Source organism: Fundulus heteroclitus, chromosome 14, assembly GCF_011125445.2.
Source record: "Fundulus heteroclitus isolate FHET01 chromosome 14, MU-UCD_Fhet_4.1, whole genome shotgun sequence".
In the NCBI taxonomy this organism is placed as follows: Eukaryota; Metazoa; Chordata; class Actinopteri; order Cyprinodontiformes; family Fundulidae; genus Fundulus; species Fundulus heteroclitus.
In genome coordinates, this window is record NC_046374.1 from 4,833,878 (window position 1) to 4,848,173 (window position 14,296).

At 38.2% G+C, this 14,296-nt stretch overlaps 1 protein-coding gene across 1 annotated transcript; it reads right to left on the reverse strand.

Annotated features, from left to right (window-relative positions):
- Positions 1 to 235: 235 nt before the first annotated feature.
- On the reverse strand, positions 236 to 12,887 carry LOC110366733 (macrosialin). Its single transcript, XM_036146112.1, has 6 exons — positions 12,765 to 12,887; positions 9,306 to 9,820; positions 9,082 to 9,201; positions 5,601 to 5,670; positions 5,120 to 5,290; positions 236 to 2,542 (listed from the first exon to the last, which is right to left on the reverse strand). Exons 1-6 carry the CDS (start codon positions 12,811 to 12,813, stop codon positions 2,403 to 2,405), a joined length of 1,065 nt encoding a protein of 354 aa, XP_036002005.1. The 5' UTR covers positions 12,814 to 12,887; the 3' UTR covers positions 236 to 2,402.
- Positions 12,888 to 14,296: the final 1,409 nt, after the last annotated feature.

The window sequence follows — 14,296 nt, forward strand, 5'->3', positions numbered from 1 at the left end:
AAAACCCTTTAATAAGATGATTGGATATGTTTGCCAACTGAAGATCTGACTATTTCTTGGAAAATCTATTATTAATAAATGTTTGCATACTAAAACTTCTGTTTATGAATATTAAGTAATCAACGAACTCTAATTTCCACATTATTACAAAAATATTTAGGGATTTATTTAGGCTTTTGTGATTCACAACACATAGCATTTTCTATCTAAATGTCCCACAATAAACACAAACCCATTGGAAATAGATTTTTATTAGCAAGGGAAGACAGCAACTGACAAAACAGTTCATATGCAGCAAATAAATGATCAATAAAAATATGTCCCTCTTTTGTGTACTGCCATATTTTACATCACACTGTAAATCTGGTGGGCATCCATACACATAAATGCACAGCAGTGCAACAACCTCAGGACCTGGAGGCATGAACAGTGTAACATCAAGAATTTTACGAGAACATATTCACTGTATAATACTTTAAAATTCCCCACCACAGTTGCAAGGTTTGTATTCTATTTAAAACAATTACAATTCCCTCAGTGTATCTGATAATGCAGCATGGTTTCGCCTCATCAGACATTTTAGGAGATCCACTTAAGCAATTTCTGTGTTCAATAGAAGATGCTGTTCTGTATCCCACCAGAGTACCCTAATTCATCTGGATTAAGGTAGGAAACGTTTCACCAGCAATTTCGAATATCTCTTATTCAGTTCTCTTTTTTTTGTTTGTTTGGTTTTCCCTTTTTAAATGACAACTGAACATCCCTTGCAATACATTCCCTTTAGACTGTTGGTAGTTGTTGTTGTTTTTTTGTAATTGCATATAGAATTTTCTTCGTTTGATCTAATAAAAGCAGAAAGCCCACTGATACATCAGTTGATGATGATAGCATGCCACTTCACTCCTTAGGAATGGATTTTCTACTGTGTAATCTTTCTTGTTGCAATCATTAATTTAGTGCAAACCACAGTGTCTCTGTGGGAAAAACATCTATCTCTAGAGCACAACTTAACTGTATCTTTATCTAAAAACTAAAGCAAGTCAAGTTTTAAATTCCATTTTGGAGTGAACACACAACCTAAGGAAAATCCTATATGTATGAAACTTTTGCTCTTGATATAAAAATGAATGTGAGCCATATATATGCACATTAAGTCCAGTTAATTAAATTGCGTTTATAAAATCTTAATAACTGCACCGTTAAACCAGTGAACCACACTTAGGAAATACAAAAAAGGAAAAAAAAAAAAGATTAATCTAAAACTGGCTTTGTACAAAATCATGTTTTGTATAACTGGGTTACATTCCTGACTGCATTAAAGTGTTTGATTAGATCCAAACTGGCTCAGGCTTTGTTCAACTGTCCCACACTTGCACCTGCTTTGATGCAGGTGTAACAGCAGCCGACGTTACCGAGAAAGAATTTCTAAGCTCAGCATGGGGATGTTCCAGGACATAAATTTTTGTGTTCTCAAATAAAAGTTGTTGAAAACTGTTGGATCTTTGTGCAGCAAGTACTGGAATCAGAACCGTTAGAACGCCTGGAATCATGATGATATTACAACATGTAATATCTGAGTTTGGTCTCAATCACTAACTTCGGGACATCCCCAGAAGTACACATTCCTTAATTTTTATATATTTTGATTTTAAAAGAAACATATAAGATAATCCAGCAGTGTATGCTCTAAGATTAGCCACTGATTTTAACTGAAAGTAGAACATGTAGTCCAAGGAAGACAATTAAATAGCAATCAGTGCAATTAATAATAAAATAATCCCTTTCAGTTGTCCCTTGTGTTAATTATTTTTCACACATGTGATATATACCCTACAAATCTCCTGAATACCAGTTGATTACAAATAGGAAAAGACTTTTTTTAAAAAATCAAGGAATTTAGGAGACAGTTAAATCTATCAATAATTTTGATCAAGTCGGTTTGTAAATTTCAAAGAATAACAGTTAAAATCTTAACTGTAATTTTCTCACTAAACCGTGGCAGTATAATGCTAGGGACGCGGAGAGAAATGTGCTAGTGAACTAATTATGATGTCTTTTTCTTAACATAAGCGTGCAACGATGATGAGAGATTTTCATTAGGACATCTTAGTCAGCTGATTTGTGAAAGTGTCAGTTTAAAGAGAATTTAGTGTTCCAGAAATTGGTGTTTATTGTATCATTTTGATGAAGTTTGGGGTCAAACTTGTGAGTAAATTTTTTTAACTATGTTTAAAGTTGTAATATAGGCGCCTGACTCAAACAATTATTAATAGCAATGCATGCAACAAATAGGGTGAGTAAAAGGTGGCAGCAGGTGCCTCAGGGGAAGTGCGTTTTTACTCAAGATCACAGGCACCCGGGTACAGAGGGTCACTCCTTTTAGAACCATGGACGATCCCGCCTCAGAGTGACTGGTAGCCAGCTGTCCTTTTTCTCCGGCTCAGCAGGTACACAATCACAACAATGACAATGAGTACCAGCAGAGTCACTCCCACTGCAATGGCGACACGGTAATCAGGCTGGTCTGCTGGACAGGGGTCAGCTGGATGACACACACAAGGCACAAAAACTCAGTGATTGCCATTAAATGCTTTAACACAGCAATTTACTTCAGGAGTTACCATAAAAAGTCTACTTAAAATCTAATTGATTGTCCCATTTAAGGGATAAATTTATCCTCCCGTAATCCGTTGGGGGATTTTATGTAATATGCAAAGTTAAAAAAAATGACCTTTTAGCATGAAGCCAGAAGATCTTTGGCACCCCAGTATTCAAATAAGACAAGTTCTCTGGAGAGGGGATGAACAATCACTAGCCCACCTGCATTTGTCATCACTTCAAGAGTTTCAGCAAAATGTAACCAGCTTTCCTACCTGGGGCCAAGGCTAAAGTTTGTTAACATAACTATAAACTAAAAAATATTGTCATTTCATTCAAATCATATTTGCTACTGCTGTCACAGTTGCATTGGTTGGTTACTGACATAAAGGTTCTGGGGATATTGGTTAGGGACAACAATGACCTGTAAAGAATACTGAATGTTTTAGGCATAACAGGCCAGAGGAAATGTGAAATGAAAAGCCATGGAGAGAAAAATCCAGCTGATAACATTAAATTCAATTACATTAAATTTTATTTATAAAGCGCCAATTCATAACACATGTCACCTAAACGCGCTTTACAAAGTCAAATTAAATCAAATCATACAGATTGGTCAAAAAGTTTCCTATCTAAGGAAACCTAGTATAAATCTTGACAAGCAGCATTCACTTCTCATGAAAGGGAGTAGAGCTACAGTGGACAGTCGTCTGCATTGTCGATGGCTTTGCAGCAATCCCTCATACTGAGCATGCATGAAGTGACAGTGGAGAGGAAAACTCCCTTTTAACAGGGAGAAAACCTCCAGCAGAACCAGGCTCAGTGTGAACGGTCATCTGCCTTGACCGACTGGGGTTACAGAAGACAGAGCAGAGACACAAAAGCACAGAAACACATTGATCCAGGAATTCTTTCTATGCTATATGGTAATGATGATCTGTTTCCCCTGGATGATATCACAGCTAACTGAATGCCAGAACAGGTGCACCTACTATAAAGAAAAAAAGGATGGAGAACATAAAGTTAAATGTTGAAAAAACAACAAACAATGCACATTGGAGAACAGTAGGAGAACTCAGCAGAGTGCGAAAAATAGACTGTCCTCCAGCAGCCTAAGCCTATAGCAGCATAACTACAGAGATAGCTCAGGGTAACCTGAGCCACTCTATTCAATTTTTCAATTTTATTAATATAGTGTCAATTCATGAAATATGTCATCTCAAGGCACTTTACAAAGTCAAATTCAATCAGATTATACAGATTGGTCAAAAATGTCCTATATAAGGGAACCCAGTTGATTGCATCAAAGTCCCGACAAGCAGCATTCACTCCTGAAGAAGCGTAGAGCTACAGGGAGAGTCGTCTGCATTGTCCATGGCTTTGCAGCAATCCCTCATACTGAGCAAGCATGAAGCGACAGTAGAAAGAAAAACTCCCTATTAACAGGAAGGAAAAACCTCCAGCAGAACCGGGCTCAGTATGAACGGTCATCTGCCTCGACCGACTGGGGTTACAGAAGACAGAACAGAGACACAACAAGAGAGACAAAAAGCACAGAACCACACATTGATCCAGTAATCTGTTCTACATTAGATGGTAATTGCGGGTGATCTGTCTTCTCTGGATGATGTCACAGCTAACAGAACGCCAGACCAGGTGTACCTACTATGAAGAAAAAAAAGACTGAGAACAAAAAGTTAAAAGCTGAAATGACAACAGTCATTTCAATGTAATGCAATGCAAAACTGGAGAACAGTAGAAATCAGTAGAGTGTAGCCCACATCACCACGTAACGTACACATGAAGTGCTGTGGCATTTGAAGGTTGGTTTTGGTTTTGACCCATCATCACAGGGTCAGGGGAGATCTTCCTAAAATTACTTTCTGCAGATAAAATAAAGACTGCTGATATTTTTCAGAAAAACTAACAAAACTATCCTTTAAAAAAAGTACTCTTTACCTCCATGTGTGCACATCTAAGCTGAAGTTGAACACATGTTGTTATGGATAAACAAAAAGTACAAGCCTTAAACACAGCAGCCATTCTTCATTCCTGGTGCATTTAGCTTCCTGTTGAGCCTGATTTTCTTGAGCTGCAGCATTGCAGTTCACAAGGACCTCCGTACAAGCATACCCTCAGAGCAAGCAATGCCTCCTTAAAGCATTGCAAGAAACAAAGCAGTCTGTCTTACTTACCTCTGATCAGTTAATTATGCAAATGTATGGACAATTTAATGCAGATTATTTAATAATAATATTCATGGCATGCGTGTACTTGGTGAACACTGATTAGTAACTTCAATTTGTACTTCAATTTTTGGAGGCTTCACTTTTATATACTTTCAGATATTGGTGCCATATTCAACATGGTTCAACATGGTTCTGTTTTCAGAAATCAGCAGTAAATTATTGTTCAACATTGCTAATATGTATTCAAATGGAGAGAAGTGTCTCCCATAAATCGCATTGCTTGGGTTTGGAGGAAAGTGTATTTTCTATTACTTTCTGTCAGGAATACTTACAATATCCAAAGGTATCCTTGGTGATATTGAAGGCTTGCATTCTGTCCTTACTGATATCTAAGAACAGTCCCTGTCCCATGTTGACAGATTCGTTCCTGCAGGAGTAGGAGTGTCCAATCTTTGCAGCAAACAGATGCACCGACCCGTTGGTGACCTTGTACATTTGAGATCCTGTAACAGTGTGACAAGGGGAAGCTCAGGTGCTGCTCAGAGATAACATCATTGCTCAGAAAGGAAAGTCGTGATGAGATGAGATCACATTTCATTGCTAACTTGTTGGACTATATGGACAGAAAAGCATTGATGATTACAGACATTGCATGCTTGCAAGATACGTAACAGGGTGTGCCTAAATTTAACTTGAGAGGCCAACACAAACAAGGAAGAAAAGCAAAAAGATTTTTTTATCCTGTTACATTTGCAGTGACCAAATACGAAGAGTCCAAAGTCTAAGTAGCTTGAGGGCAGGACTTAAACTCACCTGTCTGAGTTAATGGGTAGTACAGTTGGAAAGATACAGCATTAACATAGACTGTGTTGTTTTCAACACTCTGGGGAAACAAAAGAGAATATGACAACTTGTTATTCACTTTAACAGACCTCACTAAAATTTAGTTAGAATACTAAGGGACATTATCAATATGAATGATAGCCATGTACATCATGGTTTATGTAGCATTTATATTAGTCAGAGTCACAGCACTCCCCTCCTGCAGAAAAACCTGAGGAGTTTGTCAGTAAAGTTTGCATCAGAAAATGGAGGCTTTTTTTCTATTTCTGGGTTTGTTGGATTTAAACATGGTCTTTGCTATTTAATATCTATCAACAATTGCAAAACTGTGGATGTGTCAATTAGATTACAGTTTTTATTGATTGCTTTGACCTGTTTGAAGAAACTTGCAACCTCTCAGTTTTCAGCATCACCATCTCAGCAGAGCAAAAGACACTTCTTGCAAATGAGTTAACCCATTCTCATTGGTTTGACACATTTTCCCCACCCTTTTGCAAAACAGTTAACACAGATGTCTTTCAAGCGGTCCAAACTCCATTGCTTTAGCTGTGGTAGCCAAACAGAGACCATTCGTTCCCAGTTCTTCACAAGAAACTGATATAAAATCACTGAAGCACCTGTTTGACACTTCTTACCACAACTTTTAAATTTGCAATCAGTCTGCAGGCCTTAAAAGGTGCCATGCTGTGTGTTGTTCTTTACAAGCATGGATGGTCTAAGGCAGATGAGAGTCAGAGTAAGAGGTATATTGCTCAGTGGAGGAGTCCGAGGAAGAGGAATCAGTGTGTGAGGTGGAGGTGTAGCTGGAAGGGCTCAAGTTACAGATGAAATTCAGGCAACTATGACTGATCATGTGGTAAATCACGGCCTTTCTCTTAGAGGGGCTGGACAAAGAGTCCAAACTTTTCTCAATAGAAACACGGTTGCATCCATTGTAAGAGTTTTTCGACGGGACAGCAGGTATTGCTGCTATACAGTATATTCAGATATATCAGTATCTATTCCTATAGAGGAATTCTTCAGTGCATGGAGATGGAAAGTATATGATCACTGCCCCTATGAGCAGATGCCCTTGCTCAATGCAATGACTGCTGCTGCCCAAGATATAGATGCAGAGGCATGTCAAAGATGGATCAGGCATGCAAGAAGATTTTTCCCTATGTGCTTCGCAAGTGAAAATATTGAGTGTGACATAGATGAGGCCATGTGGCCTATTCGTCAAGAGAGAAGAGACTAGAAGAGACAGACAGCTCTAGTATCTTCTGTTGGAATATTTCATTTGTAGCTACAATCTGAAAAAAATAATGAATAATCAATATTTTCCCTTGTGTGGAAGAAGTGTCAAACAGGCGCTTCAGTGATTTCATACCGATCAAGAAGTTTCTAAGAGCTGGGAACGAATGGTTTATGTTTGTCTACCACAGCTAAAGCAATGGAGTTTGGACTGCTTGAATGACATCTGCGTTAACTGTTTTGCAAAAGGGTGGGGAAAATGTGTCAAACCAATGAGAATGGGTTAACTCATTTGCACGAGGTGTCTTTTGCTCTGCTGAGATGGTGATGAGGAAGACTGAGAGGTTGCCAGTTTCTTCAAACAGGTCAAAGCAATAAAAACTGTAATATGCTCACACAACGCGCATTAATACACAACAAGGGGAAAAAGGTTATGCAAAGCATTTCTGTTCTGCGCAATCTTAAGTCATTAATATGTTCACAGTGGCATGTTATTGCACATGTTCTTGTTATGTTATTGTACAAATATCAAAGTGTTCCTGAGGAATTTAGTGTGTTGATGGCTCTTGGATAATATCTGTTAGCCAGTCTTGTGGGTAACATTTTTAAAAGGTAGGAAGGTTTCTTGAAAGCAGAAACAGTCCATTGTCAAGTGATGATACGCAAGTTAAATTGTATCTTTAAAACAAAATTTTCACTAAGAGTACTTAGATTCTGGTATTCTACAGTCCTTTCTCCGGGTGTCACCTTAAAGCAGTTCTCTGTTTTCTTAAAAAGAAATAAATAAATCCTAAATTGTTGCTGTCATGCAATCAAAGCGGTTCAGTGTCTGGATTTTGGGGAAATAAAATCCCGCTTATCTGTGTTGCGTTATTTGATGCATTACTAGGTTGGGTTAAGGATGATTGAAGATGTCTGGACTTGTTTAATTTACCCTCATCGCTGGGTGTTGTTGCAAAACCAGACTCATAAAGGTGATGTTGCATGTATCTTGCTTAACAGATAATCTTTAGTTTAATAGGTGAGGGGCATGTTTTTAATCAAACAATAGTTCTCAGTGGTTCCAATATGCTTCACAAAATCTTTCCAAACAAAAGCAACTCAGCTAAATTCAATGCACTGGTGAAACCTTCAATAATTTAAGTTCATGATAAGATCAGCTGGCAAAAGGAAATAGTTCATGTGTTGAGAGAAGTCAAGTTTACTTCCTCATCATTGCTGGCCTGTTACTGCAGGAAAGATTTCCCTCATGAGTTTGTGATTTCAACAGCTTGATTCAGTTCTATTCTTTTGGAACATGAAGTTTTCACTGAAGTTATGGTTCCATGGTACGTGAAAGCATTATTATTATATATGTAGATGGCTGGAGTTTAGGCTTCAGGATCAGGACAATGTGGCTCATCTTTCTTTCTCAGTTTATCTTAACCACACCAGGACTGAAACAAAATCTTAAACCTTGTTTTTCTTCTCTTTTTGTTCTTAGCATCAAACACAATGGCTTCACCAAGTATAATACTCATGTTGTTTCTTATCTGTTTGGAAATGTACTAAGTTTATTGGTTGGGTTCAGGAAGGGGAAAACCCACCTGACTATAGTTAGGATATAGAATAAATCCTCTGTCAGGGAATGTTAGCAAAGGCTGAATAATTGAATGTTTGTTACTGTAATGTAATGAAATGATATGTGTAACCTTATTAGTAATGTAGTTAATCTCTGAATGATACATGAACAAGGACGGGTCAACTTTTATTTGGGCTAGATCCTGTAATCCACTGAATTAAACCCAGAGCTCAGTTTGGGTGAAGCGGCTTGGTGTAGCTTCGATGGCACATACTTTTAGAAGCAATTTGCCAAGGGTACTTCCCTTTTTTGAAGCATTTTCTCTAATTTTAGTTTGTATGAAAGCACCTGTTAAGCAGCTGGTTTGTCATCGTCAAAAGTTTAAATTAACTAATTGTGGTAGTCCAGCAACAATATGTGCCTGTAGGGTGAAGGTTGACTCTCTCAACAACATTAACTGGTCCCACTGACTTCCTCAGAAGTACTGTATTACTTAATGCTACTTTAAATTCTAGTTTATATATCTAGGTTTCTCTAACATTCCCAAATTTTCCCATTCTACCCTAACTGTCCTCATATGATCATAGTTGAAAGATTTTAACAGAGTCTAATGGACCAGGACAGAATGTGACGACTGTAAGCTGCAAAGCAAAGTACCTTGTTGAAGGAGAAGGTAATAAAGCCTTCTTCAAAGGAAATGTTCAGATTGACTTTGTTTTCCAGGCATGTACCACTTGTCTTAGTTTTCTGTGGTTGGACAATGAAGCGCCCATTAGCCTGAAAAAGAAAAAAGTTAAATATATGAAATCCTTACCTGGATTTGAAGACTGAAACAAGACCTTTCAGACATTTTTGCTTTTGTAGTGGCTGATGGAACATACCTTGGGTGTTGTCAGTCTGATCTGTAGCGCCATCTGAGCCATTAGACAAGTCTCTCCTTTTCCTGTCTTCAGAGTGTAGTTTCCCACAGTCACATTGGTAGCTGGAGTAGGCTTAGGTGCTGCTGTTGTAGTTTTAGGAGTCGTGGGTGTATGTGTCGTGGAATTAGTTGTGTGTTTAGGAGTTGTGTGTTTAGGAGTTGTGTGTTTAGGAGTTGTGGGTTTAGGAGTTGTGTGTTTAGGAGTTGTGTGTTTAGGAGTTGTGGGTTTAGGAGTTGTGTGTTTAGGAGTTGTGTGTTTAGGAGTAGTGGGTTTAGGAGTTGTGTGTTTAGGAGTTGTGGGTTTAGGAGTTGTGGGTTTAGGAGTCGTGGGTTTAGGAGTTGTAGGTTTAGGAGTCGTGGATTTAGTCGTGGGCTTCAGGTGGATTGTTGTAGGATAGGTGGTAGCGCCAAATGCCTTTGCTGAACTCATAGAAGCAGCTGGTTTGGATTTATTTGTTTCTTCAGCCAATGACAGTGCTTTAATGACAAAGACAGAAAAAAAGAATCAGTTTCAATATTTATTTCTCCACCACTAAAAGCTAAAATTGTATTTTTTAAATAAATTCTGAAGAGGCAAGCATGTACAAACTGTTGAAACTAGGTTGGCCATGAGGGGCCCAGGCACACATCATGTTCATTATAGATTTCTGATTGTATGACCTCATAAAAATCAGTTTCATTTACTCCTCTAACTTTGTTGTACATTTGTGCTCCCAGGTAACATTCTTTAATAGTCTCACAGAGAGTTTGCTAGATGGATGCTGTTGGTAGCAGACAGTGAAGGGAAGCAACCCTCCAGGCATGGACAGACCACAGCCTACGAACAGAGGTGGGCAGTAATGAAGACCATTTACTTGAGTACTTTAAGTACAGTTTTTGATAATTTGTACTTGAGCAGCATTTTTTTTTAAATATTACTTTCACTCCACTACATTTTAACAGTAGAATCATAGTTTTTACTCCCATACATTTCTATAAAAGCTTTTGTTACCTGTTACTTCTGTTTAATGTTGTTTGCCTCTATTTTGTTCCACTTATACTGCTAAATTACACACACTACCCTTATATGGTTGGTACATGTATGGAGTGAAGCTTTACATTGGTTGCGAGGAGAATGATAACATTCATTTTTGTCCTACATGAGTTGCCATACACATACATTGGGCACAGGTGTCCATTATATTTGTGCCACCAATCTGAGCATGCAGTAATACTTGTGTGCGGGTTTAAATACGCCATTATATATGCTGCATTATCATAGAAATTATAATGATTGGTAAAAGTTCACCCTGTAACCGGAGAGTTGCTGTATTTAATCCCTGCCTGAGCACATAATGTCTTTGTATCCCTGGGCAAGACACTTAAGCCAACTTGCCCATGTAGGAATTGTGACTGTGTGGTCTGAAGGGACTACAGGTGCAGAAAGGCAGCCATACTTTCATCACCGAGTGGAAGCCAGAGGAGTGGATGAATAATGCTACTAGTCAGCCATCCAAATTGCAACGATGAGTGTACCAGAAAAAAGAGTTGAACAAGGAATGGACAACCCAATGTTTTCACCAGCATCTCATCAAAGCCTGCTTGTCTTGTTTGCCAAGAAACCATTGCTGTTTTCAAAAAATGCAACATTGTCACTTTTTTTTATTTTTATCAAGCATGGCAATTATCCTTGCAACAGGTCAACCGCAGAACAAACAACTACTGCTGGGAAGTTGACAGGTTATTTACAGGCTCAGTTAAACACTTTTCTCCCACAAGCTACCATCCCAGAGCCAAGCCCTATGGCAAATTATTTGCTGGCATTTAAATTAGCAAAGATCAGCAAGTCTTTCTCTGAAGGGGAGTTACTGAGCGAGTGCCTGACTGAGACGGGAGATATCTTTTGTCCCAAATTTGAAAACATTTGCTTATCATGCATGACAGTGACTTGCCATGTATAAAGACTTTGTACTCATTTATATTATATTCATTGGCACTTTACCAAAGTATCAACAAAGAACACCCCTGAGCTTTTAATTTTCATTTTGAACTCCTGTGTTCATTTTGAAAACAGGCGTTTTTGGCCACGGAATCCTTAAAGGGCAAAACAAGGGGAGATGACTTAATTGGCAAAGTGTTGGGAGTCATTGAGAGGCTCAAATAACCTTGCAGTAAACTTGCTAGCGACCCCGCAGATGGGCCTGACTGCAAAAAATGTTGGGCTATTGAAAAGAACACCCAGTACAGGGTGTAGGAGGAGAATCCAAAGCAAAATGTTTTTTTTTTTGTTTTTTTTACACTGGACAATCCATAGGGTCATGCGATTTAAGTCTGTATTGCAGCTTAACTATATAGTAGTAACATGTGTTAACTTCTTAAGAGTGAGAGGTCTTCACCATGGTCAGTTTATAACATGTCTTGAAGAAATTGATGATGATCAGCAGGATGTGGTTTATCACTCACATGTTCTCTGGTTAGGTTTGAAGAAAAGTGAAGGTAAGTGACACTTACCTTCACGTGTAATACACGTGAATGTCCCCATTGTGTGGACTAATAAAGGAATTTCTTGTATGTGAACTAACATATATTGGAGAGATTTTGTATGAAAAAACACTTTCTATCAATCTGATGCGCCTTGGCCCCTACGTCAAATTTTTAGGTCACAATAGACCCTGATCTAAAGAGTTTGCCCGCCCCGGTGTTAACCTGTAAAACTAAATAAATGCAGCAAAATAACATGAAAATAAGAAACTCTATGTCCTTAGGTTTTTATTTACCTTGGCAACAATTTAATGCGTTGAACTTTTGACATGCAATTTTTCTAAGCACTAGCTTGTTCAGATATATCAGTGTATCTGTGGCAACTGAAGCGTTCATTGCTTGTTATGTTACCATTTTCATGCCAGTCAGTTGAAGATTATAAGCATGTTAGATAAGTAAATATAAACTGAAAAACTCAAACAGGAAATCAAAGATGGCAATACTTCACACCACTCAACATTTGTTTTAAAGGCTTGACCTAAATGGATTATTTATTACATTGGAACTGTCAACTATATAAACAAACATAGAAATGCCCTTTGATCGTGTTTGTTTGGTGCTTATTTTCACTCCAAATTTAAGCCACAGCAAAAGCAGAAAACTTATGCAGTAACAAAAAGCTGTCATGTGACTTGGAGCAGTGACTCTAAACGAAAGACTGCGGAAGGTTTAGGCCTTTGAATAATCCAGGAAGTCGCACTTAGGTCTGCTACATTTTTTTTTTTTTTTTTTTTTTGCAGCAGCAGACACTCAAACTCTGTGACACAACGATGAGAATCAGTTCAATACAGGAAAGAATCACACAATATTTCAGCTATCACTTAAAGTTGCAGAATAGTCTAATGTTACTTGTACTCCTTTCCACCTGCTTTCTCCTAATTAACCCTAACCCCCCCCTTACCTGTGAAAGCACAGCAGGCGACAAGGATCAACACAGCTACCCTCTGCATGGTGACAGGTCTGGTCCGACTGCCTTGTTCACTTTATCTCACACCAGCCTAATGTGCAGAGGAGAGTGATGCACCTCCTTTCATTAGCACATGCTTGAGTCAAGGCCATGCAACAGCAGGGGAAGCACAAACAGTGTGTTTCAAAATAAAAGCCCCATCTCTTATTAGATACTCCTTATATCATTTTAAATCTAATATACTTATTTCCTAATTCAATGAAACTTCCCACGGTTATGCCTGGAAGTGTAAACCAGGCACAGTTGAAAAACATTTGCATTGTCCATAGCCTATGAAAATATTTTAAATGGTATTTCCAGTTCTGATGCATTGAGATATAATTAATAAATTGTCATATTTCGGTTTAGGAGAGCAGAGCGGTGTATTGATTGGGTTTCAATGAAACAAACAGAACTTACAATGTTGAACAGGCAGATCAGCGGAGAACATAATGTCATTGGAATCCAGAGCAGAACAACAGAACACAAGGCAGAGCAACAGGGAGCATGATATCAGTGGAAGAAACCAGCCATGAATAGTGAAACCCAGCGAGCTTAATGGGGACATGTCATGCAAAATTCACTTTTTTAGCTCTTAGATACATTTTATTGTGTGCTTTCTTGAAATTTGTCCTTGATTTCTATTTTAAGTTCAAGGATCTTATTCCAATGGCAGATCATCTTGTTTACCGTCTCAAATTAAAAACAAATACACTCATTTCAAGAAAATATTTACTTATTTTTAGTTCCGTTTTTGCAGTGTAGACCCAGCAGCAGAGGGTCAGGCATACCTTCTTTGAAAATAAATAAATAAAAAAGTGACATAAAGTTAATGACTGTCAGTAATAGAGACAAAAGACAATAAACATATTAAGGTGTTTCCCTGCCTCCACACGCCTGTCTTATGGAGTCATGAAGTCCCTGCAGCCCTTGATGGCTGCTGGGGAAGTAATGCAATCATTTGATTCAAGTGTGCTAAAGCAGAGACACATCTGAAGCATGTAGGACAATGGGTCCCAAGACCTGGAATTGAAAATCACTGTAGTAGACGAGCTACTATTTTTTGCAGAACAGAAATCCATGAAGGTACAGCAGCATATTCACATGTCCCACTATTGCTAATAAAACCTGTTTACAAAACAACTACAATGTAAGACATACAGTTTTTTTCTATAGATCTACAAAGCCTAAATTATCTGAAAATAAATAAAAATGTGTATTTTTAGATATTACTGTAAGGCATTTTGATTCCCGCTGCAGGGATTTTATACTGACAGTACAGAGAGGGAAGTAAGTCTGTTATCTCTTAAGTTCCAAAAAGACTTTTGGAAACGGTTCAACAGACAGCAATATTGAAGAAACGAAACTAGTGAGACGGCAGGAAGGGCAGGGGAGGCCTTCATCGAAATGAAAGTGGTCTGAATCTGAACAAACCAGAAGGTTTCTATGGTCTGCTCACATGATTTCCCTTCTATGCGCCTCAGAAA

Coding starts and splice junctions, on each gene's coding strand:
- LOC110366733 (XM_036146112.1), bottom strand. CDS start 12,813: ATGCAGAGGGTAGCTGTGTTGATCCTTGTCGCCTGCTGTGCTTTCACA. Junction 9,202..9,305: donor TCAGACTGACAACACCCAAG/GTATGTTCCATC, acceptor TTTCTTTTTCAG/GCTAATGGGCGCTTCATTGT. Junction 5,291..5,600: donor CTACCCATTAACTCAGACAG/GTGAGTTTAAGT, acceptor ACACTGTTACAG/GATCTCAAATGTACAAGGTC.